Here is a 23,149-nt window from a genome sequence, read left to right as displayed (position 1 = left end):
TCCGTCACCTTAACCACATTTTGGCCAAAACTCGCTTCCCCCACCCCATCATGGTCTAGTCTTTTCTCGGGTCCCTCTTTTAGAGAAGAAGTTTTCAAGATCAATTTTGTTCCCCTGCCTCCCTTGAATTCAAATTTGTTGATTTCCTATCTTCTCACACAATAAATTGATGGATTGTCCCTCTTACGCTAGGATCCTAATTGAAGTCTCCTCTGATTTTGCCTTTGGCTCTTCCTTTTTCATTGATAATAGAGTGATCTTCGAGCAAGAGGTTAAATTCGAATGGTTTCCTCCCATAGTGTCTTCACTATCATTGCTTTGGTCATCTTAATCGAGAATGTGCAAGCTCTCTTAATTCCAAATCTAAAATCTAGCATGTGGGTAATTGTTCTTCCAAAACAGAAGAAGATGAAGATTCTTCCAAATCAAAAGATAATGATAGTTCTTAAAATTCCTTATTGCGTTCTCTCTCGGAGAAATCTATTAGCTTTCTATCAGTTTTCGACAAAATTATTGGTTGAAGGAGGGTTGAGCAACCTAAATCGGTGGTCGGACAACCAATCTTGCCAGTAAGCAACCTCCATGGCAGTCCTCCACAACTAGCAGCGGTTATGGTCCCTAATTCCTTGCCTATCCCTCCCTTGATTTAAGTTCTAACTTCCAACTAGGTTGGTTACCAATAATGAATTTGCATTTTTGGCTAAATTGGATCCTTCAATTTTAGGGATAGAGTTGCCATTATCTGATCCAAGTTTGAATTCAAAGCAGCCTCTCCCTTTTTACACGTCTCCCTTCCTATAACCGGCAAGGATGGCCATTTAGGGCATGCATGATAATCATTCTCTTTCTCGGTTAAATTCTATTCAGAAATGACTTTTTATTTTTCTATTTTTGGTCATATATCTGGGTAAAAAACGTGTTTGAACGTGTAGTAATTTCTATTCATGGGCTATAAAAGAATTAGAAATGTGTTTATTAAACGCATATTAATTTCTATGTATTGAGTTTATATAAATTTTAAAAATATCATTCATTAATCAAAATTTTGACATGGGCAGTAGTGGTGGTGGCAGTGGGGGAGTGATGGTAGTGGAGATGTTGGCATTGGAGGAGTTAGTGAAGTAGTGGTTGAAGTTGTATTGGTGGTGTTTTATTTTAACATGAAATTATCTTTTTACTCATCAAATTAACTGTGTGCTCATCAAAGAGCAGTCGCACATTTCTTTTTATTATTTATGAGATAGAGAAGTTTTAAAATTTTTATTTTATTTTTCCTATTTCTCAACCTTTTGATCCCCCACAACAAAATAATGAATCAACATTAGGTTCTTTTGATATAGTTTATATTTGTATTTATAATCTATTTTTAAAAAATCATTTGCAACAATAAATTATGGACCACAAATAATAATGATATGATTACTATTTATATAATAAATTGTATAATGAAAAATAAGTTTGGTATGCCTATTGTGGAATAAATTCTCTAACTTCTTATTTCTCTAGTTCTTTTAGTCATTTTATCAGACATGTGAGATGCACTCTATATCGTGTGCACCAGCTTTCTAAGGGCAAGTCCATCTCTACTGCCACTTCAAACCTCACAGACCCTATCGTTTCCCAGATTTATTACGTTTAAATGAGTTTGAAACTCTACTATCATGAAGCTAAGGCTTGGCTCGTCAAGTAAAAAAGTAGTAGAAAGCAGGTCAAGTTATGGAGATATTAAAAGTAGCAGAAAGCAGTTCTGAGTTATAGAGATGTTGGGGTGTCTTCAACCAATGCATTCCTTTTCAAATAATATCCAAAGCCATGGAGGTGTCTGCAATTATTAGAAATCAGCAAGAGCAAGGGAAGTTTAGATGCAGCTGATTCAGATTACATCTTCCCATCAACGTCAATTCATGTTGATTGTTAAAGCTTGGGTTATTTCTAGCTTTGAGAAAGGCCAGAGGCCCACAAAATTGCAAAATCTCTTGGATTGCGGCCTCTTGTGCTTGGTTTAATAGCAAAGGAAGTTCTCTTTCTGAAGATCAGACGCAATATTCTATGAGATCAGTTCCTTGATTGAGCAATTTCAACTATATGAGATCAGTCATATTCCCAGAATGGAGAAATTATTGAGATGATACCTCTTTGAACCCTGAAACCAGAATGAACAAATTGATTTATTGATTGATTTTGAGAGAGAGAGAGAGAGAGGATGCACCTAAAAACATGGCTTCATCCGCAAGAGATTCGTTTGCTTGCTGGGAAGAAGGCAGATCACAGGAAGGGAGAGAGAACAAGGATTCTGCAAGGTTCACACAGAGCGAGAGACACTTGGGGAGAGATTTTATTTTGAAAAATCTAAAAATTGTTGGAATTACCTATTTACCCTTACTCTTGAAGCAATTACAACACGTGCTCACTGAAAAGTGGCGCACAGATCATTCACAAATCACAAATAGCTCAAGAGTTATTTGTGATTTTTAATTTATTTCAATTTGTAATAATTAGAAATAAGTATCAGAAATAATACCAAACAACTGTAAAAATAGAAATTAGTTAAATAAATACAAGGGCAATTTACATCCCCTCCCGTCTTTTGCTTTTATTACATCCCCACCACTGTGTTTTCAAATACTACACAAACCTCCCATTTCAGCTGACAAATATTACAAAAATTGTGACTTCGTCATATATTTGGCTGTTAAGATTTCTAAATTTTTCTTTAATACCCATATTACCCTTGATGAAGTAAATTACCTATTGTACCCATACTATGATAATTAAAGAGTAAAGAATCCATACGATCATTACCTGGAAGAATACCGAGAGGACCTTGACTAAGGTGGGAACGACCAACGGCGATCGGAGAAACAACAACCAGTAAGCGGTGTGACAAGCGACGAACAACGACCAGAAAGCAGAGCGACGACGATCGGAGACTACGGCAGACCCAGTGAACCGCTGCCCTCTGCGCACGGTTAATCGATGATCAAGTCTATCTCCCAACCTGATAATTGATTATAACAAGAATCTTAAAGAATTACTAGCTGAAGTATGCATAACATCGTTCGAGAAGCTAACTATGCAAGGATAAAAATTTCAATCTTTCATTCTTTGTGAAATGAAGATACACCGACTAAAGGCCTTGTGAAAGTGTGGTTTTGCTTTTTCTTGCCACGGGGGAGGGCGGTTTTGAATTTGAATTGCCAGGAAAGATGGATCAATTTTTCTGGTTTGAACCCAGCAAGAACTGAGACAAAAGGAACTAAAATAAGAGGAAGAATGAGAGAAATTTGAGGGTCCTTGGAGGCCAATAGAATGGCAAGAACCTCTTTGTGAAATCAGTAAATACAGACAACCGTACTCAAAGAGCTAAGCTTAGGAGTGTCTTAATACATCATTAGGCCATCTCCACCAAACGCTTTAGGGGGTGATTGGTTCGGTAAATCTTTGGGATGACATTTTTTAGAATGATAATTCTTAATTTTAGGAGTTGTTTGGTTCCACTAGGATGACCCTCATATCCGAGCACCTTACTTCCCATGAATGACCATTTTACAAAAGATGTGCTTCAAATCTGAGTTCACCTAAACACCTAAACTCAGATTTGATCAACGTTTTTTCGACCTAGTATAAAAGTAAAAATGGGAAAGACGTTCTGAAGCAACGTCTCAACCCGCGACCCCTCAAACGGCAACATACTCACCCTGCGATCTCTCAAGTACCGACCTGTGACCTGCGACTTGCGACCTATGACCTGCGACCTGTGACTTGCGAGGAATCTCACCGAGAGTCTGCCGTTGGCGACTGGTAAGCCCTCCATCGATCTCTCTCTCTCTCTCTCAATTTCATGGAGTTGTAGGTTTAGGTTTTTAAAATCAAAACCTCTCTATTTCGATTTCATGGAGTTGTAGGGCTAGGTTTTAAAACCAGAAGGTCTTTCATGGAGTTGGAGGGTTAGGTTTTTAAAACCAGAAGCTCTCTATTTTGATTTCATGGAGTTTATTTTGAATTCATGGAGTTGTAGGGTTAGGTTTTTAAAACCAGAACCTACCACTTTCTGTTTCCTCTCTCTCTCTCTCTCTCTCTCTCTCTCTCGCTTTCTCTGTCTACGACTCTCTACTGTGTTTTCATTGACGGTTCTTAAAACCAGAACCTACGACTCTCTCTTTTGTGTTGTAAGCATTATTTTTAGAGGGTTTTTTAACTCAGACCACATATGATCTGTTCATGGATATATAGCAGTGGTGATTGAAGTGATCTGCTCTCTGGTTTGCCTGCCCTCCCACCAACGACATTTGCTACAGCCAGCCGGCGACTCTACAAACTTGGATTTGGTATTCTCCTCCTCCTCTCTCTCCCTCTCTATGTTTGTCTTGCATTTTGGACTTCATTCATGAGGATCAGTTAGTCAGGTCTGCTATCAGTTTTCATGAGGATCGGTTAATCAAGTCTACTATCAGTTTGTGAATTGCAAGTTACTACAAATTTTGTGCATATCATCTATCTTATTTTTATTTTGAGATATTTGTTGACACATTACTTGTGGCATTTGAATGCCTTGTCTTTGTTACAATATGTAGCACCCCAATAAAATAATAAATAGATACATCTAACAGTATTTGATATGGTAATTGGTAGAGCATTATTGTGGATAGAAATTAGTTTAGTGAATATCATGGAATAAAAATTTTAGGTTACATTTTGATTTGGCAGATTCAAAGAATGGTTTTGCAGAGATTTTTTTTTTTTTAGGTTCCTTGATCAATTTTGTCTTGAGNAAAAAAAAAAAAAAAAAAAAAAAGAAAGAGAAAAGAGAAAGGAAAAAAGAAGCCTATATTATTAGAGAACCTTATAGCGTTTCTATCCATGGAGTTCTTTCTAAGCCCTGATATAATCAATTTCTTCCTTAAGTTTCATCTCTAGGATCAGTAACTCTTCCCTTTCACTCTTCATGGCCTCTAATTTTTCTTGCGCTTCCTAGACTTGTTTCCTTTTGTTTTCCAGTGAATCAATAGACTTTTGAAGGTCTAACCTCATATTATTGATCTCTTCTCTTTCTTTCTCCAGACTTATCTTCTCCAATTCTACCTTTTTTCAGCTTTGTTAACACTTTTTTTCTTTCTCCTCAAGTAATTTCGACCTCTATGCTAAATCCTACTCTCTTTCTATTAATGCTCTTGAGTGAACTTCATGGTCATCCTCCTTCTCTTGGATTAGTTCCTCCTTCTTATTAAAATCAACCTCCCTCAACTCATAAGCCTGTCTCTTGGTTTCAATACCTTAATATCATATTGAACTAGTTTTTTTTTTTTTTTTTTACAATTTTCTGGTTTTGCATACATGCTTCTATCATATGAATACATTACTGGTTTTCTGAAGTGCTTGTTTAATTCTAAATTGTAGATTTACGAAAAAAAATGGATAGTGATGATGAATACGATGAGTATTATCAAAGGCGCAAGAAAGTAATAATATTTGCGGCTACTGCAATTGTTATAGCAGTGGAACAGTATAAGAAATTGTCTCCATGTAAACAACCTTATTGTAATAAGCATCGATGTGGCTCCATTGAGACACAATGAATCATTGGACATACTGACAAGACATGCGGAAACATGATAAGAATGAGTTGAAAGACGTTCTTTAACCTATGTCAAGTGATGAGTGCCAAGGGTTTTCTGTATGATACAATTAACATTCAAGTGGAGAAACAAGTGGCTATTTTTTTATACGCAATCGGTCACAATGTTAAGAATCGCATCCTCTTACATATGTTTAGGCATTTAGGTGAAACTATCAGTCGGTATTTCAACGGTGTTTTGAGAGCAATTCTTAAAATGTACCCGATATTGTTGAAGCCTCCGAGTACTATAACACATGAGCGAATATCAGGTAACCATAAGAGCTTTTATCCTTACTTTAAGGATTGCATTGGAGCCATAGATGGATCGCATATCCCTGCATGGGTACCAATTGCTCAACATCGAACATTTCTAGATTGGAAGGGAAATATATCGCAAAATATTTTAGAAATTTGTGATTTTGATATGAAGTTCACATATATACTTTCTGGTTGGGAAGGATCAACATCTGATTCACAAATATTAGATGATGCTATTCATAGAGAAGGTGAGGCGAAGCTACTAGTTCCTAGAGGTAAATTCTATCTTGTAGATGCAGGGTTTGCAAACCAGAAGAGGTTCTTAAGACCCTACCGTAATGTTCGATACCACTTAAAAGAGTGGAGAAATTCGAATGTTTCACCTGCCGACAAGAAAAAATTGTTCAACTTGCGTTATTCAAGATTACGTAACATAATTGAACGGGCTTTTGGACTGTTGAAGTCAAGATTCAAGATTTTGAAAACCCAACCAGAGTATCCTTTCAAGACTCAGGCTAAGATTGTACAAGCTTGTGTTATGATACACAATCACATCCTTACCCAAAATAGTGTTCAAGAAGAAGAGGAATGGCTTGAACAGGAAAATGCAGTTACAAGTGAGGATACTAATGAAGAAGCAGAAGACAGTGATGAAGGTTCTGATGTTGATGATGAAGATAACTTTGATCAGGATCAATTCCAAGAGGAGATGGCTGATCATATGTGGAATGATTGGATTGCAGGAGATGATTCAGATGAAGAAATGCATGATTCTCAGTCTATATCTTCTTGTGATTCTTCATATGAATCACAAGAAGATATAGACTGAATCCATTTATCTTTTGTCCTAACTACTTGAACTATAATTGGTTTCGTTTTAAGATTTCATAATTTGAACTACATGAACAAGTTTTGTGTGTCTTGGTTTGTAATAACTTTTTCATATCATGGTTTGACTATTAATATGTGATCTTTGGAATATCATGCTTTTTTTGGATGGTTACAATTATTTCCTTTTTTTTTTTTTTTTTTTTTTTTTTTTTTCCCTTTGGGCTGAATATTTGATATCAGAATTCATTGTAGCAAAGATGGATGCAGTTGAGGGTTCTAACTCAAAAATTGCTACATGGTCTTTTGAGATATCTCACTACTATTTGAAGCGTCTTCTGCATCAACAAGAAAGTGAGAAGAATGGAGATAATGGGTTGAAAAAAGAACAATTTCAATTAGGGGTAATGTGGTCTTTTACGTTTGTCTGTGTATAATCATAGAGGCACATATTTTTTTTTTTAGTAAGGAGATACATAAGTGGATAGCGTTCTTTGTTTCACTCTAATAAATTTTTTTAGGTAAGATTTTACTCTTTAATTAGAGGATAGGTAATGAGCTGGAAGATGGTAAAGTTGCGAGAGGGGCTTTGGTGCTTTTACTCCTTTGCCACTCAAGTATTAGGGGAAAGAATTAGAAGGCAATCAGTAGAATAAAAATGCTATTTTGTTAAAAAAAAAAAGAAAAGAAAAAAAAAAAAGAAGGAATTTCCCTAATTTAGGGGTTAGAGATAGGAGTGTCAAACAGGGATTCAGAACCTTTCTTGAGCAATGATCACCCAGGTCTACCCATAGCTATTTGGGCAATCGTCATGTACTGTGTCCAAGCGGTGATCCAACAATTGAGCATCTACTGACCAGAACAGAGGCCCTTAAAAAGAGGTGCCGAGAGTCGTTGGATCACCGCTTGGACACGTGGCAATTGCTCAAGTAGCTATGGGCAAGATCTGAGCGATCACCGCTCAAGAGAGGAGCTGGATCCGTCAAACAGTATATGGATCAATTTCTGTTCTAGTTTATTGATTTTGTGTGAGAACGAGTGAAGCCGAAACATGAACCAATAAGGATTCATTGATTTTCGATTTGACTTTGGTTCGGGTTTGGTTTTGTATCAATTTACTATTTGTTTAGGTTAAATTTATTATATAAATATATTCAAAAGTATGAAAAAATTATGTTTTTCCTATGCATTAGGTTGGTAGTTTCTTTTTGGGTTATGTCAGTTTTGATATGATTTTTTAATTTGATCTCATCTAACCTCGATATGAAACATGATTCAATAATCTCATATCGATTTTGATTCGATTCTGTTCGGCTGGCTAGGTTTTGAAACCCTTTTGTTCCCAATATGGGGGCCATCAGTGGAGTAGTAGGATAGGATGTTAAAATAAATACCGTGGAATGATTCTTTGAACGTGAAATGTTTTACCTCGGAAAAATAAATACATTCTTTATTCCATTTTTCAAAGAGAGAAAATGGTTACCCCTAAATTTTTTATGTGAAAAGGCAACTTACGTATGTTGCGTTGAAGATAAAGAAACTATGTTAGAACGAAAAAATAAGACAGAAACCACAGAAGTTTCTGGACTGCATTTACATTCATTCATTATTCATACTTCCCGTTCTAGCAATGGTAAGGCAATTTCCATTATTAAATAGTTGTGACCATCATCCTTTTGTTATTTGGGATTCCTTTTTTCTCCTTTCTAATCCAATCTTTTATCCTTTAATATTTCTGAAGAATCCCATCATCAATATGTAACATAGATATCTAGATGGATAAATATGTATCATGATCATGACTATTAACAAAAATGTATGTCGATTCATATCATTGAATTTAGCCCTAGATATTACTTTGTATTGTCATTTGTTTAGGGAAAAGTTTTCCTTCACCCATAGAGAAGGAAGAATGGATGAAGTGACCTCCTAATTAGACACTTGAGACGTCATACTTTATTCTCACCTCTTATTGATGAAGTTGAAACTACACACTTCTTTATTTATATGAATTCTTTCACATGAGAAGGAGAGACAAATTAGGAAAAACCGTAGAAGCTACGTTACCCCCCAGAAAAAACCCCGCCCGCTTTCCTTTTAATGAAAAGAAAAAATAAAACAATACTAATAAAATCACATCAACAACAACTCAGACTACATCAATTAACCATAAAGGGTAATCTATCAAACCGAAGGAAATCCTCCCCCATTCTAAAAGAAAAAGAAGCAATCACATCAATAGGTTGAATAATAGAAGGTATCCTAGACAACAGCAAATTACACACCCAAGTGTATATATATATATATATATATATTCCAGTGTAAAAATGGCATCCTTAAAACTGGAGAGGTCACCAATAATTTCTTTATTAACATCCTAGGCAGTATATAGGGCAAAAACATCCTCTGCAGTAAATGCATTGAACATCAGATGGTTGAGAGGACCTCGGAATACGTGTAATACCCTACTTCTTAAACCAAGTCTGATTACACGGTTGACCCGGTTTAACCATGCAGGACCCGAACCGGAGAGAGTTAGAGCGAGTTCCTTACATGGCAAGGGTGACCTTAAACACCAACTGGCCCGACAAGTCCGAGCCAGTGCCAGAAGAGACGGGTGTACCCAAGCCGTGAACATGCACCTATCATAAGGCCATGTACGGATAAAACAGGTATGTAGCCGTATATTAAGGCACATATGTATATTACATCGTATGCCAAGAGTGAGATTCGTGCCGAGGGCCGAATTCTGTTAAAATCTCAAGTTTTGGCCCTCAGATGGGCGGACAGGTGGGCGCATCCACCCACCTGAGTGACCCACCCATGTGAATTACTTAGTTATTTAAGAAGTATATATAACATTTATTTCCCTTTTTCTTTTCTCATTTATGACACTCGTACGTTGGTGAGAAGAGTAAAGAGGAGAGAGAAAAGAAAGGAAAGAAGAAGAGGAGAAGGAAGAGGAAGGAGAGATGGATTTCAGCGGCATCGAGGCTTGATCTTCCCATTCCGACGCCGGAAGAGTGATCTCCAACATTAGATCTGCGTTTAGAGGTGAGCAAAGGCTAGGTTCCTTAAACCTTCACCATACCCAAGTAAAACCCTTGATTTGGGTAGGGTTTATTGAGATCTTATAAATCCCTCTTGAAATGATGAATCTAAGATTTAATAGATGATTTATGTATTGATCTTGAAGGATTTGAAGAAGTATTTACAAGGTTGGAGAAGCATTGTGGATTTGAAGTGATTTTGGGGTTTTGAAGGTGTTCTTGAGCAAAGAAGGTAAGATGGTTTCCCATTCCTTAAATCTAACCTAGATCTAGTTAGAATCATCTTATGAGACCTTGAATGAGTGAAGAATGGGTTCGGAAAAGCCCCATTTGAATCCCCAAAGGTTGGGGGAAGTTTGGAAAGAAACAGCAGTTTTCCGCCAAGACCGGTGGGCCACTTGGCCCGCCTATGGGCACCCACCTGAGAGGGCAAGGCCTTCGGGCCCAACCGGAGGGCCAAACCGACAGGCCGACCGGTGGGTCACCCTGCCCGCCGGTCTTAGCAGGGCCCTCAAGCCCAATCGACGGGCCAGACCGACAAGCCAACCGGCGGGCCGACCTACCCGTCTATCCAGACCGATGGGTCTGACTGGTGGGTCAGATAGGTGGGCTGTCCGACCCACCCGAGAGGCTTCAAATGTGATTTTTACTTTCGATTGGATCCCAATCGGATGTGTGACCTTCTTTTAGGATTCTAAACATGATCTTGTCATTGGATCGTGTTAACCTTGATCCCAAAATGGTGAAATACTAACCCCGCTCACTCATGATAGGTTCACCAAATCTCACGCTTCTCGCATCGGATCTCACCCGTACCGAGCGTGAGTCCTTGTACACTACAGGTAAGTGGGGAGAGGACGTTTGGCCTTGTTTCAAGGCATTGTTTGGCATTCATTTAATCGTATCTAGTCTAGCCATGTCATCATGAAAATGCTATGTAGATTAGTCATCCTCACTTGGTTATGCATGGGTGTTGTGTTTATATTCTAAATGTCAAGTGATAATATGCTTCTGTGATGAATGTGGACATCATTGTGCATGATGCATTAATAGACTAAATGCCGTAGTCGACTTGGAAACGAATGCATTGGTGGCCCGTGGTATGGGACGCGGTGGCACTATGCAATCGTACTATTATCATATAGGAGTATACGATTTAAGATTATCACATTCCCGTGCTACGACCCTTTCCAACAGGGGTTAAGGTGTTGGGTTACCATTTGGGGGGAAGCAGTGGTCACGGTTGTCGGGTCACTGTGGCGGTTAGACATTACGCCTGGCTGGTCATTAGGACAGTCGGTAACCCCGGTGGTATATTCAAGAGGGCCAATCGTACTGCTTTTAAATTGCTGGAGTCAGCACCTTTAATTTCTATCATTTATTTTATGTTGAGAGCCAGTGGTCGGTATGTTTTATTTTTTTGAGTACTCACAGTGGGCCTTCTCCGACAGCCCTATGGGCGTATCGCGGGATGGAGTTCGTGGCTCGTACCCGGAGTATACGCGCATTGTGACTGTAGTAACACTAAACCAAAGACTTAGCAATGTTGCTTAGGTGGATGTGATTTAAAATATATTGCATAGCATGTAGTGCATATGGTTGTGATTTGTTGTGTGGACTGCTGTGTGATCCATCTTTCCACTTACTGAGCTAGTGAGCTCATCCCACGTGTGCACCTCTTTTAGATGATTTTGCAGGTCATCAACCAGATGAGCACGGGGCGGGTCCCACGGTTGAGTTCCTTGAAGAGGACTGGTGGGCCCCTGAGGAGTTAGAGCACGGCACTGATTGCTAGTACGAGAGTTGTGCTGCAGGACCACAGTTTTGATGCCGAGCTGAGCTCCACTTTTGATGCTGAGCTGAGCTGTACCTTGTGAAGCCGAGCTGGGCTCAACCTTTGATGCGGAGCTGAGCTCTAGGCTTTGATACCGAGCCGAGCTGTATACTCTAATTTTTGATGATTTATTTTATGTACTTGATACGTGAATTGTACTTTTATTATGTAAATATCATGCCTTTGGGCCCACATGTATTTAACTATTGTATCACAATTTGGGTATCAAGTATTATGAGAATATTCACAGGTGAACCAAGTCTTCCGCTGAACTGATAAGCTCTTTCTTAGTTGTGTGTATGCTGTGGTGGAATACTGTATCAGATGATCCTGGCAGGTTTGGGTTAACCAGTGTTTACCCGGTCACTGGCTCGGTTATGTGTGAACGGGGTGTGACAACGGTGATATTAGAGCATGATGCTCTACTCTACTCACAGCATACCATTAGAATCCCATAGAATCTATAATAGAAAAATGGGATTGGGTTAATGTAAAAGCTTTAAAGATTTAAAAGCCAAAGAAAGAAAGGAATAAAGATGGTTGCATTTAGATATTGCATTCATGGCATGCGTGAGAGTAGATAAAAGGTAAATTAATTGGTGTCATAACCTATCGTGTACAAGTTTGACAAAATTTCGGCAGCATAACGGCGTAAAATGAGATTTCTAAAAATTTTCACACAAACACCTGATAAACAACAGATATATATATATAATATAACAATGATCAAAAAATTTTACAAAGACACCACAACTAAACTACACAAGTTATCATACATACGAATTCACCACAAACCACTATCAAAATACATTATCCCACAAATAAGTCCTGTTACAGGGCAAGTACAAAGAATGAGAAAAGAAAAGAAAAATACAATAGGATAGACAATATGGAACAGATGAGAAGCTGGTGTGGACGAGCTAAGTCCTCACTGATCATCGTCGTCGTCGTCTATGATTACTACGTTCGTCGGAGGTCTAGAGTTGACGTTGAGGCAATGGTCATAGTAGTCAAACCTTGAGTTCACCAGCCGTACCTCCCTCCGAAGTCGGCCAAAATCTACTGAGATGGCATTAGCTGTGGTGTCCAAGTCCTGGCCCAGTCTGAGGAAGGAATCCTCCAAGGTGGCCTGCCTCTCCAAGATGCGTTCCTCCCTGGAAGCACTCTCGTCTAGCCTTCTTAGCACCTGATCTTGGCCATCCTTCAAAGCCCTTATGGTGGACATCATGCCCTCAAAATCATATGCACCACTCTCAGGTGGTGGGGCTCTATGCTGTGGGGCTGCAGCTCTGGTGAAGCCAGGATCGGTACCTCTCGACTCCTGAGGCACCTCCTCAGTGATGTCCTCATCCACCAAATCATTCTCCTCATCCTGAGGAACATAGTCCTCATCCTCCTCACTAGACTCCTCCTCTATGGGAATCCTCCATCCTCGGGGTGAGAAGTGTGGTGCTCCATGGTCTTGAGGATGACATAGGGTAAGCACAAGTGCTCATCACCTCCCTCTAAAGCCTTATAGATGCAGAAGGCTAAAAAGGCTGCCATGAAGGCCACCTGGTTCCGGTGACCTCCTCTGGGGAGCAAGTTGAACTGGACCAGTCGGGTAAATACTCAAACCTCCGGGAAAAAGGATGCCTCGGACTCTGGATGGGCACTGCTGCCATAGATGGTCTCGTAGATGTAGTCCGGTGTCTCTAAACTCATGAATGGGCCCAGGGGCTTACTCCTGGGAGGACTGTAGTAACGGTGCCCGCCTGCAGAGATGCCCAAAATGCTGGCCAAGGTGTCCACTGTCAGCTGGATGTCCACCCCCTTCACCATGTTGACTATAGCATACTGCCCGTACCGACAGGAAACCTCCAGGTTATAGTAGAATCTACGAACCAGCTACTCGTAGCACGGACGATCTACCTGGAGGATGGACTGCCAGCCCAGTGCTGTAAACCTCTCCCGGAGCTGAATCTTGGGGAAGTTGTCGACTACCACGGTCTTCTCCATCATTTCCGACCTCTTCAGGAAGGCTGGCCAGTTGGATGCTACCTCTGAACTGTGGAAGAGCTCCTCATCGTAGTTAGAAGGATCAAACCAGGCAGGTCTGGGTCTCCCTGTGCAGGGGGCTGGAGAACTAGTCCCCACACTCTTCTGCTTAGAAGCGGTGGTCTTACACTGAGTGCCAGAGGATGCGGGCTCCTTGCCTTTGCGAGATGACATCCTGGCAAGAAAAGAGGAAAGCAAGGTAAGCAAGGGAAAAGAGAACAACAAGGCAAATAAAAAAGAGGGGTGAGCAATAAGAGGACGCCCCAAAACTCAATTTTCACAAAACAGAAAAGTGACAAAACAGAGAGTAGGGCAAAACAACAAGGTAAGAACAGGCATATAAGGCATGACAATTAAGGAAGGAGAAAACCCCAATTCTCAAGGTGAAAGTCTAAGCTAAGAAAAAGTGCAAAAGACTCACAACAGAGAAAGCATGAAGCTTACATGTTCATGGATGAAATGCCATCAATCTACCAATTAGAATATACAAAAACATCTACTACTATGCTATTGAGGTCCACAAATACCAAAGAATGTAAAGAAAATCAAAGAAAACCTAATATAAAAGATGGATTTTCATGGGAAGAAATGGGATTTCACACATAAGGGACTTCTTATTATCTCTACAGCATGTTAAGTACAAATCAAACATAATGCATCGCAATTGAGTCATTAATTGGGGAAAAAGGAGCAAGAATGAAGAAATCCCCAAATTTGAGAAAAAACTAGGGCAAGGTTGGGGTTTTTCTCAAAATGGAGGAGTAAATCCTAAAAACTAGAAATAAATCACATAGAGAACATCAAAATCACAGGAAATCACTATTCTATGGAAAGAATCATGGAAAGGAAGTGAGAATTAAGACAACTCATGAGATTCTACCCCAAAATGCAAATTCTGAGAAGAAAAGAGGAAGAAACTTACTTGAAAGTGGAGGAGTTGAATCTTCTCAAAAAGCGCCGGGTTGTTAAGTGGAATCGCGAGTGGAAGCGTCAAGGAGACCTCCAAGATCGCCCGAGGAAGAGAGAGAGAGAGAGAGAGAGAGAGAGAGAGAGAGAGAGAGAGAGAGAGAGAGAGAGAGAGAGAGAGAGAGAAAATGAAGGAAATAAGAAAACAGAGCTTAAAAGGCCCTATTCGAGTTTTTCACTCGGTCAGGACCGGCGGGCCACCTGGCCCGCCGGTGTAGCCCACCGGTTGTGTGAAAACCTAAAAAAAATGGGGTTATTGATATGATTATGATTATTATTAATATTATTACTATTATTGTTATTATTATTCCTACAATAATATGTTGTGGTCGAGTGGGACCATTAACATACTTGTTGAAGCACTAACCCTGTATTTTTGGAATCTAGTTGCGGTTTGCGGTTAGTTGTAGACTATCATACACTATAATACCCTATGCGTTGGCATACAATTGTGTGCCAATTTCAATGCTATGGTGTTTAACTAATGTGATGTATGATATGTTTCAGGTACAGGGATACGATGGTACGTACTAGATCCGATAGCAATGCCCAAGGTACCTCGCGTGGTCCTTGTCCGGTCAGTCGACCACCGAATCCCAGGAGGTCCCGCTCTGTGGAGCAAAACTCACTTCCACAACCTCCAGAGACCTTTGGTTAGGGTGGGGCACATGGGGACCCACCTATGACTACACTCCCGGACCCTCCACCGGTTATTACTCTGGGGGATGTTGCTACCATAATTCAGCAGTCATAATAGGCTTTCCAGCAACAAATGCTTCAGCAACAGCAAGCATTTATGACTGCTATTTAGCAACAATTGGACCTTTTTCAATCAGGTCAACCTCCTCGGATACTTACTCCATAGGACCTGCCTGTAGGGTCTGGTACGGGGCCACAAGTGGGAGGTACACCTCCAATTCCACCATTCAGTATTCCTCAGTATGGGGTGCCCCCTCCATACTCTTACTATTCGGCTTATGCTCCTAGTTACCCGTCGACGAATAATACGTCAAAGGTAGTGGAGTCATTCAAGAGGAACTTGCCACCTGTATTCTCTCAGGTGGGGAGTGATCCTCTGGAGCCGGACCAGTGGATCCAGGAGCTAGAGAAAATATTTGAGGTGATTGAGTGCACAGATGCACAGAAACTCATTTATGCAGCGTTGCAACTCAAGAAGGAGGCCAACTCTTGGTGGCAAGCGTCTAAGCCTATATTGTTGGCTGCCCATCCAGAACCCACCTGGGAACAGTTCAAGGAGTTGTTCTTGGACAATCATTACCCACGCAGCTTCAGAGACCGCAAGGAGACTGAGTTTATAGCTTTAACTCAAGGAGGTAAGATTATCCTTGAGTACCAACAGCAATTTGAGAGCTTGTTCCATTTTGCCCCAAGGCATATGAGGACAGCTGAAGAGAAGGCTGCGAGGTTTCTAAAGGGCCTAAAGGCATCCATTGGGTCTGTACTTGAGGTCTTGGATTTGACTGACTATGGCTAGATTGTGCAGAAGGCCAAGACCATAGAGGATAAGCAGAAGGGAGAACAATCCCTCACACCTGGACTGTGGAAGAGAACCAACCCATTTCCGGATATGGGTAACTCCTCCAAGGCATACCGCGGATTGTACAGTTCTGGGCCTACATATAGGCAACGCTATAGACCATCTGGCTACCCTTCTAGACCAGCTGGTGGTTCGGGCTCCACATCTTTTCGCCCGAACACTAGTGTGGCACCTACAGTTCCAAGGCCGCCCCGACCTCCATCTTCAACGGGTCAAGTGCAGAGGGGCCCTGCCCCAGTTCCGACATCTCAGATCCGTTGCTTTAACTGCCATTCCTATGGGCACTATGCAAAAGACTATCGGGTTAGACCAGCCTTGCCCTCCAGTCAGCCCGCAGCGTACCGACTTCCCTTAACTCGGGGAAATCAACCGCAGGGAAGGATGTATGCCCTATCAGCTGAGGAAGCTGAGGCCAGCACAGAAGTGGTAGCAGGTACATTTTAAATTTAAGAATTTCCTTATGTTAAATATTGATGACCTTCTGAAATTATATGCATTGTTACACTAGGTGTCCTATCCATATCGGGCATATCAGCCTATGTTTTATTCGATTCAGGAGCTACTCATTCATTCGCATCTAAGAGATTTGCCGAGAAACTTGGGATGCCACCCAGGATCCTAGATCATGGAATGATTGTTAGTATGCCTACTGGTAAAGTTACACAGTTGAAGGAGGTGTATGGGCCGTGCCTAGTGGAAATTAGTGGGAAGAACTTTGATGCACAACTCATTAAGTTCAATATGCAAAATTTTGATGTTATACTGGGCATGGATTGGTTGTCAGCTCATCGAGCTAATGTGATGTGTGCTGAAAAGCTGATTAGGGTGACAGATGGCGAAGGAAGAGAATTGGTATACCGAGCAGATAAAGTGAAACGGGCTAGAAAGGTCCTTGTCTCCGCCCTTCAAGTGGTAAAATTGTTGGAAAGTGGATGTCAGGGCTACTTAGCATCGATACTTGATGTTGATACAAGGATTACACCTCTAGAAGAGGTAAAGGTGGTTAAAGAGTTTCCCGACATCTTCCCAGATGATCTGATGCATTTACCACCTGATAGAGAGTTGGAGTTTGCCATAGATTTGACTCCTGGAGCAGCTCCAGTATCTAAGGCTCCATACAGGATGGCACCAGCTGAATTGAAGGAGTTGCAGATGCAGTTGCAGGAATTATTGGAAAAGGGGTTTATTCGCCCAAGTGTTTCACCTTGGGGTGCCCCAGTATTGTTTGTCAAGAAGAAAGATGGCAGCTTGCGTATGTGCATTGATTACCGGGAGTTGAATAAGCTAACCATTAAGAACCGGTATCCTTTGCCACGCATCGATGATTTATTTGACCAACTGCAGGGTGCAAGGGTATTTTCAAAGATAGACCTTAGATCAGGCTATTATTAGCTCAAGATAAAGAGCAACGACATTCCCAAGACAACATTTAGGACTTGGTATGGTCACTATGAGTTCCTAGTGTTATCTTTTGGGTTAACCAATGCATCGGCATCATTCATGGATTTAATGAATCGAGTATTTCAGGATGTACTCGATAAATGGGTAATTATTTTTATTAATGACATCTTGATCTATTCCAAGACAGAAGAGGAGCACACTCAACACTTGAGAATGGTGTTACAGACGTTGAGAGAACAACAGTTGTTTGCCAAATACAGCAAATGTGAATTCTGGCTTGAGCAAGTTGGATTCCTGGGGCATGTAGTGTCTAAGGCCGGAATCGAAGTGGATCCTGATAAGGTGAAAGCAGTAGTAGAATGGGAAAGCCCTAAGAATGTCACTGAAATTAGAAGCTTCTTGGGTTTGGCTGGATATTACCGGCGCTTAATTGAAAATTTTGCTCGAATCTCAGCGCCAATGACTAAATTGACCAAAAAGGGTGTGAAATTCGACTGGGTAGAGGAATGTGAGAAGAGTTTCCAGGAATTGAAGAAGAGGTTGGTGTCGGCCCCTGTGTTAACCATCCCTGAAGGCACAGGGGGAATGACAGTCTACACTGATGCTTCCAAAGTTGGGTTGGGTTGGGTTGTGTTCTCATGCAACGCGGAAAGGTGATAGCGTATGCATCCCGACAACTAAAGGAGTATGAGAAGAACTACTCCACTCATGACTTGGAACTAGCCGCAGTCATTTTTGCCCTTAAGATTTGGCAACATTATTTGTATGGGGAGAAGTGTGAGATATACAGTGATCACAAAAGCCTTAAGTACTTTTTCACCCAGAAGGATTTGAACATGAGGCAGAGGAGATGGCTTGAGCTCATGAAGGATTATGACTGTGACATTCAGTATCATCCCGGCAAAGCTAATGTAGTAGCAGATGCGTTGAGTCGGAAGGCGCAGACTGTGTCACTCTCATGCTTAGCAGTCAGCCCACCACTCATACAAGAGGCGACGCTAATGGAAGAAGCTCTCTTATATGAAGGAGCAACCTTAGAATTGGAACGTCAACCAGAAAACCTTAAATGGTTGACTGTATCCTTGACGGCTCTACAGGTGCATCCGGCTATTAGGCAAGAGGTAATAATGAAACAACCTTTGGATCCTGAATTGCAGCGGATCAGAGTTAAGGTTCAAGATCAAACAATGAACGATCTAGATTTTGTTTTAGCCGGTGATGGGGCATTGATGTTTCGAGGCAGATTGTGTGTACCCGATGATTTGGATATATGAGACAAGATAGTGCGAGAGGCACATAGATCCGAGTACTCACTCCACCTAGGAAGTACAAAGATGTACAAAGACCTCAAACAAAATTACTGATGGCCAAGCATGAAAGTCACAATAGCTCTGTATGTGGCGACTTGTCTCACATACCAAAAAGTAAAAGCTGCGAGGCATCGACCTTATGGTACTCTTCAGCCACTCCCAGTACACCTAAGGAGATGGACGTGATATGGGTGATCGTTGATCGGCTTACTAAAACTGCTCATTTCATTCCCATCAAGACCAAGTTCTCTATGGCCAAACTAGCATAACTTTACATGGACAACATAGTGCGCTTACATGGAGTGCCAGTGAGCATTGTATCAGATAGGGACCCAAGGTTCACTTCCAGATTTTGGAAAAGCTTCCAGCGTGCCTTGGGATCATAGTTGAATTTGAGTACTACTTTCCACCCACAGACTGATGGTCAGTCGGAGCGAACCATATAAATATTAGAAGACATGCTCAGGGCATGTACAATGGAAATGTGTGGTAGTTGGGAAGAATATATACCCCTTATGGAGTTTGCCTATAACAACAGTTACCAAGCTACAATTGGGATGGCTCCGTATGAGGCATTATATGGCAGGAAGTGCAGAACTCCTTTGTATTGGGATGAGGTAAGTGAACGTCGAATGTTAGGACCTGAAATGATACAGATGACTTGTGACAAGGTCGATGTTATTCGAGAACGGATTAAAGCAGCTCAGTCCCGTCAAAAGAGCTATGCAGACACCCGCAGAAAAGACATTGAATTTCAGCCAGGAGAAAAGGTATTTCTCAAGATCTCTCCTACTAAAGGGTTGCAGAGGTTTCACAGAAAGGGGAAGTTGAGCCCAAGATACATTGGACCATTTGACATCTTAGCCCGGGTTGGCTCAGTAGCCTACAAGCTTGCTCTGCCGCCTTCGCTCGGGGATGTTCATAACGTATTTCATGTATCCATGCTAAAGCGATACGTTCATGATCCCTCTTATGTATTACCCGTGGAACCAGAATACCTAGAAGCTGACATGACCTATATAGAGCAGCCGGCTGAAATTTTGGATCGAAAGGTGAAGACCCTTCGCAACCACTCCATTTCCTATGTAAAGGTGCGATGGGCTAATCATTCACTTGAAGAAGCATCTTGGGAGAAAGAGGATGAAATCCAAGCCAAGTACCCTCATCTCTTTGAACAACCAGGTACGCCAATTTCGAGGACGAAATTTTCAGAAAGGGGGGGTTAAATGTAATACCCTACTTCTTAAACCCGGTCTGATTACACGGTTGACCCGGTTTAACCATGCAGGACCCGAACCGGAGAGAGTTAGAGCTGATCCCTTATGGACTATGATGGCAAGGGTGACCTTAAACACCGGCTGGCCCGACAAGTCCGAGCCAGTGCCAGAAGAGACGGGTGTACCCAAGCCGTGTACATGCACCTATCATAAGGCCATGTACGGATAAAGCAGGTATATAGCCGTATATTAAGGCACATACGTATATTACATCGTATGCCAAGAGTGAGATTTGTGTCGAGGGCCGAATTCTGTTAAAATCCCAAGTTTTGGCCCTCAGGTGGGCGGACAGGTGGGCGCAGCCACCCACCTGAGTGACCCACCCATGTGAATTACTTAGTTATTTAAGAAGTATATATAGCATTTCTGATTTTCTTTTCTTTTCTCATTTATGACACTCGGACGTTGGTGAGAAGAGTAAAGAGGAGAGAGAAAAGAAAGGAAAGAAGAAGAGAGGAGAAGGAAGAGGAAGAAGAGATGGATTTCAGTGGCGCCGAGGCTTGATCTTCCCATTTCGACGCCGGAAGAGTGATCTCCAACACTAGATCTACGTTTAGAGGTGAGCAAAGGTTGGGTTCCTTAAACTTTCACCATACCCAAGTAAAACCCTTGACTTGGGTAGGGTTTCTTGAGATCTTGTAAATCCCCCTTGAAATGATGAATCTAAGGTTTAATAGATGATTTATGTGTTGATCTTCAAGGATTTGAGGAAGTATTTACAAGGTTGGAGAAGCATTGTGGATTTGAAGTGATTTTGGGGTTTTGAAGGTGTTCTTGAGCAAAGAAGATAAGATGGCCTCCCCTTTTCTTAAATCTAACCTAGATCTAGGTTAGAACCATCTTATGAGACCTTGAATGAGTGAATAATGGGTTTGGAAAAGCCCCATTTGAATCCCCAAAGGTTGGGGGAAGTTTGGGGAAGAAACAGCAGTTTCGTGCCAAGACCGGTGGGCCATCTGGCCCGCCTGTGGGCACCCTCCTGAGAGGGCAGGGCCCTCGGGCACAACCGACGGGCCACCCTGCCCACCGGTCTTAGCAGGGCCTCTGGCCCAATTGACGGGCCGACCTACCCGTCGGTCCAGACCGGTGGGTCAGACAGGTGGGCTGTCCGACCCACCCGAGAGGCTCCAAATGTGATTCTTACGTCCGATTGGACCCAAATCGGACGTGTGACCTTTTAGGATTCTAAACACGATTTTGTCATTGGATCGTGTTAATCTTGATTCCAAAGTGGTGAAATACTAACTCCGCTCACTCATGATAGGTTCACCAAATCCTACGCTTTTCGCACCGGATCTCACCCGTACCGAGCGTGAATCCTTGTACACTACAGGTAAGTAGGGAGAGGACGTTTGGCCTTGTTTCAAGGCATTGTTTGGCATTCATTTAATCATATCTAGTCTAGTCATGTCATCATGAAAATGCTATGTAGATTAGTCATCCTCACATTGTTATGTATGGGTGTTGTGTTTATTTTCTAATTGCAAGTGATAATATGCTTCTGTGATGAATGTGGACATCATTGTGCATGATGCATTAATAGACTAGATGCCATAGTCGGCTTGGAAACGAGTGCATTGGTGGCCCGTGGTATGGGACGCGGTGGCACTATGCAATCGTATTATTGTCATATAGGAGCATGCGGTTTAGGATTATCATCTACACGTGCTACGACCCTTCCCAGTAGGGGGTAAGGTGTTGGGTTACCATTTGGGGGGAAGCAGTGGTCGCGGTTGTCGGGTCACTGTGGCGGTTAGACATTACGCCCGGCTGGTCAATAGGACAGTCGGCAACCCCGGTGGTATATTCAAGAGGGCCAATCGTACTGCTTTTAAATTGCTGGGGTCAGCACCTTTAATTTTCAGTCATTTACTTTATGTTGAGAGCCGGTGGTCGGCATGTTTTATTTTTCCGAGTACTCACGGTGGACCTTCTCCGACAGTCCTATGGGCGTATCGCGGGATGGAGTTCGCGGCTCGTACCCAGAGTATACGCGCACTGTGGCTGTAGTAGTACTAAACCAAAGACATAGTAATGTTGTTTAGGTGGATGTGATTTAAAATGTATTGCATAGCATATAGTGCATATGGTTGTGATTTGTCGTGTGGACTTTTGTGTGGTCCATCTTTCCCTGAAGAGGACTGGTGGGCCCCTGAGGAGTTAGAGCACGACACTGATTGCTCGTGCGAGAGTTGTGCTGTGGGACCACAGTTCTGATGCCGAGCTGAGCTCCACTTTTGATCTCGAGCCAAGCTCTACCTTGTGAAGCCGAGCTGGGCTCAACCTTTGATACCGAGCTGAGCTCTAGGCTTTGATACCGAGCCGAGCTGTATACTTTGATTTTTGATGATTTCTTTTATGTACTTGATACGAGAATTGTACTCTTGTTGTGTAAATATCATGCCTTCGGGCCCACATGTATTCAACTATTGTATCACAATTCGGGTATCAAGTATTATGGGCATATTCACAGGTAAACCAAGTCTTCCACTGAACTGATAAGCTCTTTCTTAGTTGTGTGTATGCTGTGGTGGAATACTGTATCAGATGATCCTGGCAGGTTTGGGTTAACCGGTGTTAATCCGGTCACTGACCCGGTCCTGTGTGAACGGAGTGTGACATCCACCATCATCATCATCATTACCAGCATCATAATCATCATAATCATCATCATCATCAGCAGCAACACCATCCTTGTCTTGATCATCATCATCACTATCTAGTTGTGTTACGCTTTATGTAGCACCTGATCTCGTCCTCCTAATATCGCCATCATTGGAGCTATCATCATCCTCTTCCATAGCTGATGGTGCTTGGGTTTCATCATCAACAATATTTTTAAAATCTTCATTTATATCTTTAATGAGGTCATCTATAATGGGATCAGGTGTGGTTTCTCGTCGATCTTCAGATAATTTGTCCAACACAAACATTTTCAGTCTCCTCAATCCATCCCCTAACTGGATCTTCCTCGTCGAGTATATGGGTGATGTCAATTGGGTTGACATCAATA

At 41.7% G+C, this 23,149-nt stretch overlaps 2 protein-coding genes and 1 long non-coding RNA gene across 3 annotated transcripts in view; 2 read left to right on the top strand and 1 right to left on the bottom strand.

Annotated features, from left to right (window-relative positions):
* Positions 1-1,838: 1,838 nt before the first annotated feature.
* LOC122069797 lies at positions 1,839-2,296 on the bottom strand. The gene is made up of 2 exons (XR_006137540.1): positions 2,210-2,296; positions 1,839-2,143 (listed from the first exon to the last, which is right to left on the bottom strand). It is a non-coding gene; the product is annotated as an uncharacterized LOC122069797 (long non-coding RNA).
* Positions 2,297-5,654: 3,358 nt separating this feature from the next.
* Positions 5,655-6,704, top strand: LOC122069799 (protein ALP1-like). Its single transcript, XM_042633890.1, has one exon. The coding sequence runs from the start codon at positions 5,655-5,657 to the stop codon at positions 6,702-6,704; it is 1,050 nt and encodes a 349-aa protein (XP_042489824.1).
* A 259-nt stretch (positions 6,705-6,963) lies between these two features.
* LOC122069798 (putative ATP-dependent RNA helicase T26G10.1) overlaps positions 6,964-23,149 on the top strand; it is a 38,783-nt gene continuing 22,597 nt past the window's right edge. The window contains exon 1 of the mRNA XM_042633889.1: positions 6,964-7,079. Coding sequence (XP_042489823.1) covers positions 6,964-7,079 — 116 coding nt within the window. The remainder of the gene's footprint in view (positions 7,080-23,149) is intronic.

This window comes from Macadamia integrifolia, unplaced genomic scaffold (genome assembly GCF_013358625.1).
Source record: "Macadamia integrifolia cultivar HAES 741 unplaced genomic scaffold, SCU_Mint_v3 scaffold717, whole genome shotgun sequence".
Classification (NCBI taxonomy): domain Eukaryota; kingdom Viridiplantae; phylum Streptophyta; class Magnoliopsida; order Proteales; family Proteaceae; genus Macadamia; species Macadamia integrifolia.
This window is presented reverse-complemented; position numbering and strand designations above follow the sequence as displayed.

Coding starts and splice junctions, on each gene's coding strand:
- LOC122069799 (XM_042633890.1), top strand. CDS start 5,655: ATGAGTGCCAAGGGTTTTCTGTATGATACAATTAACATTCAAGTGGAG.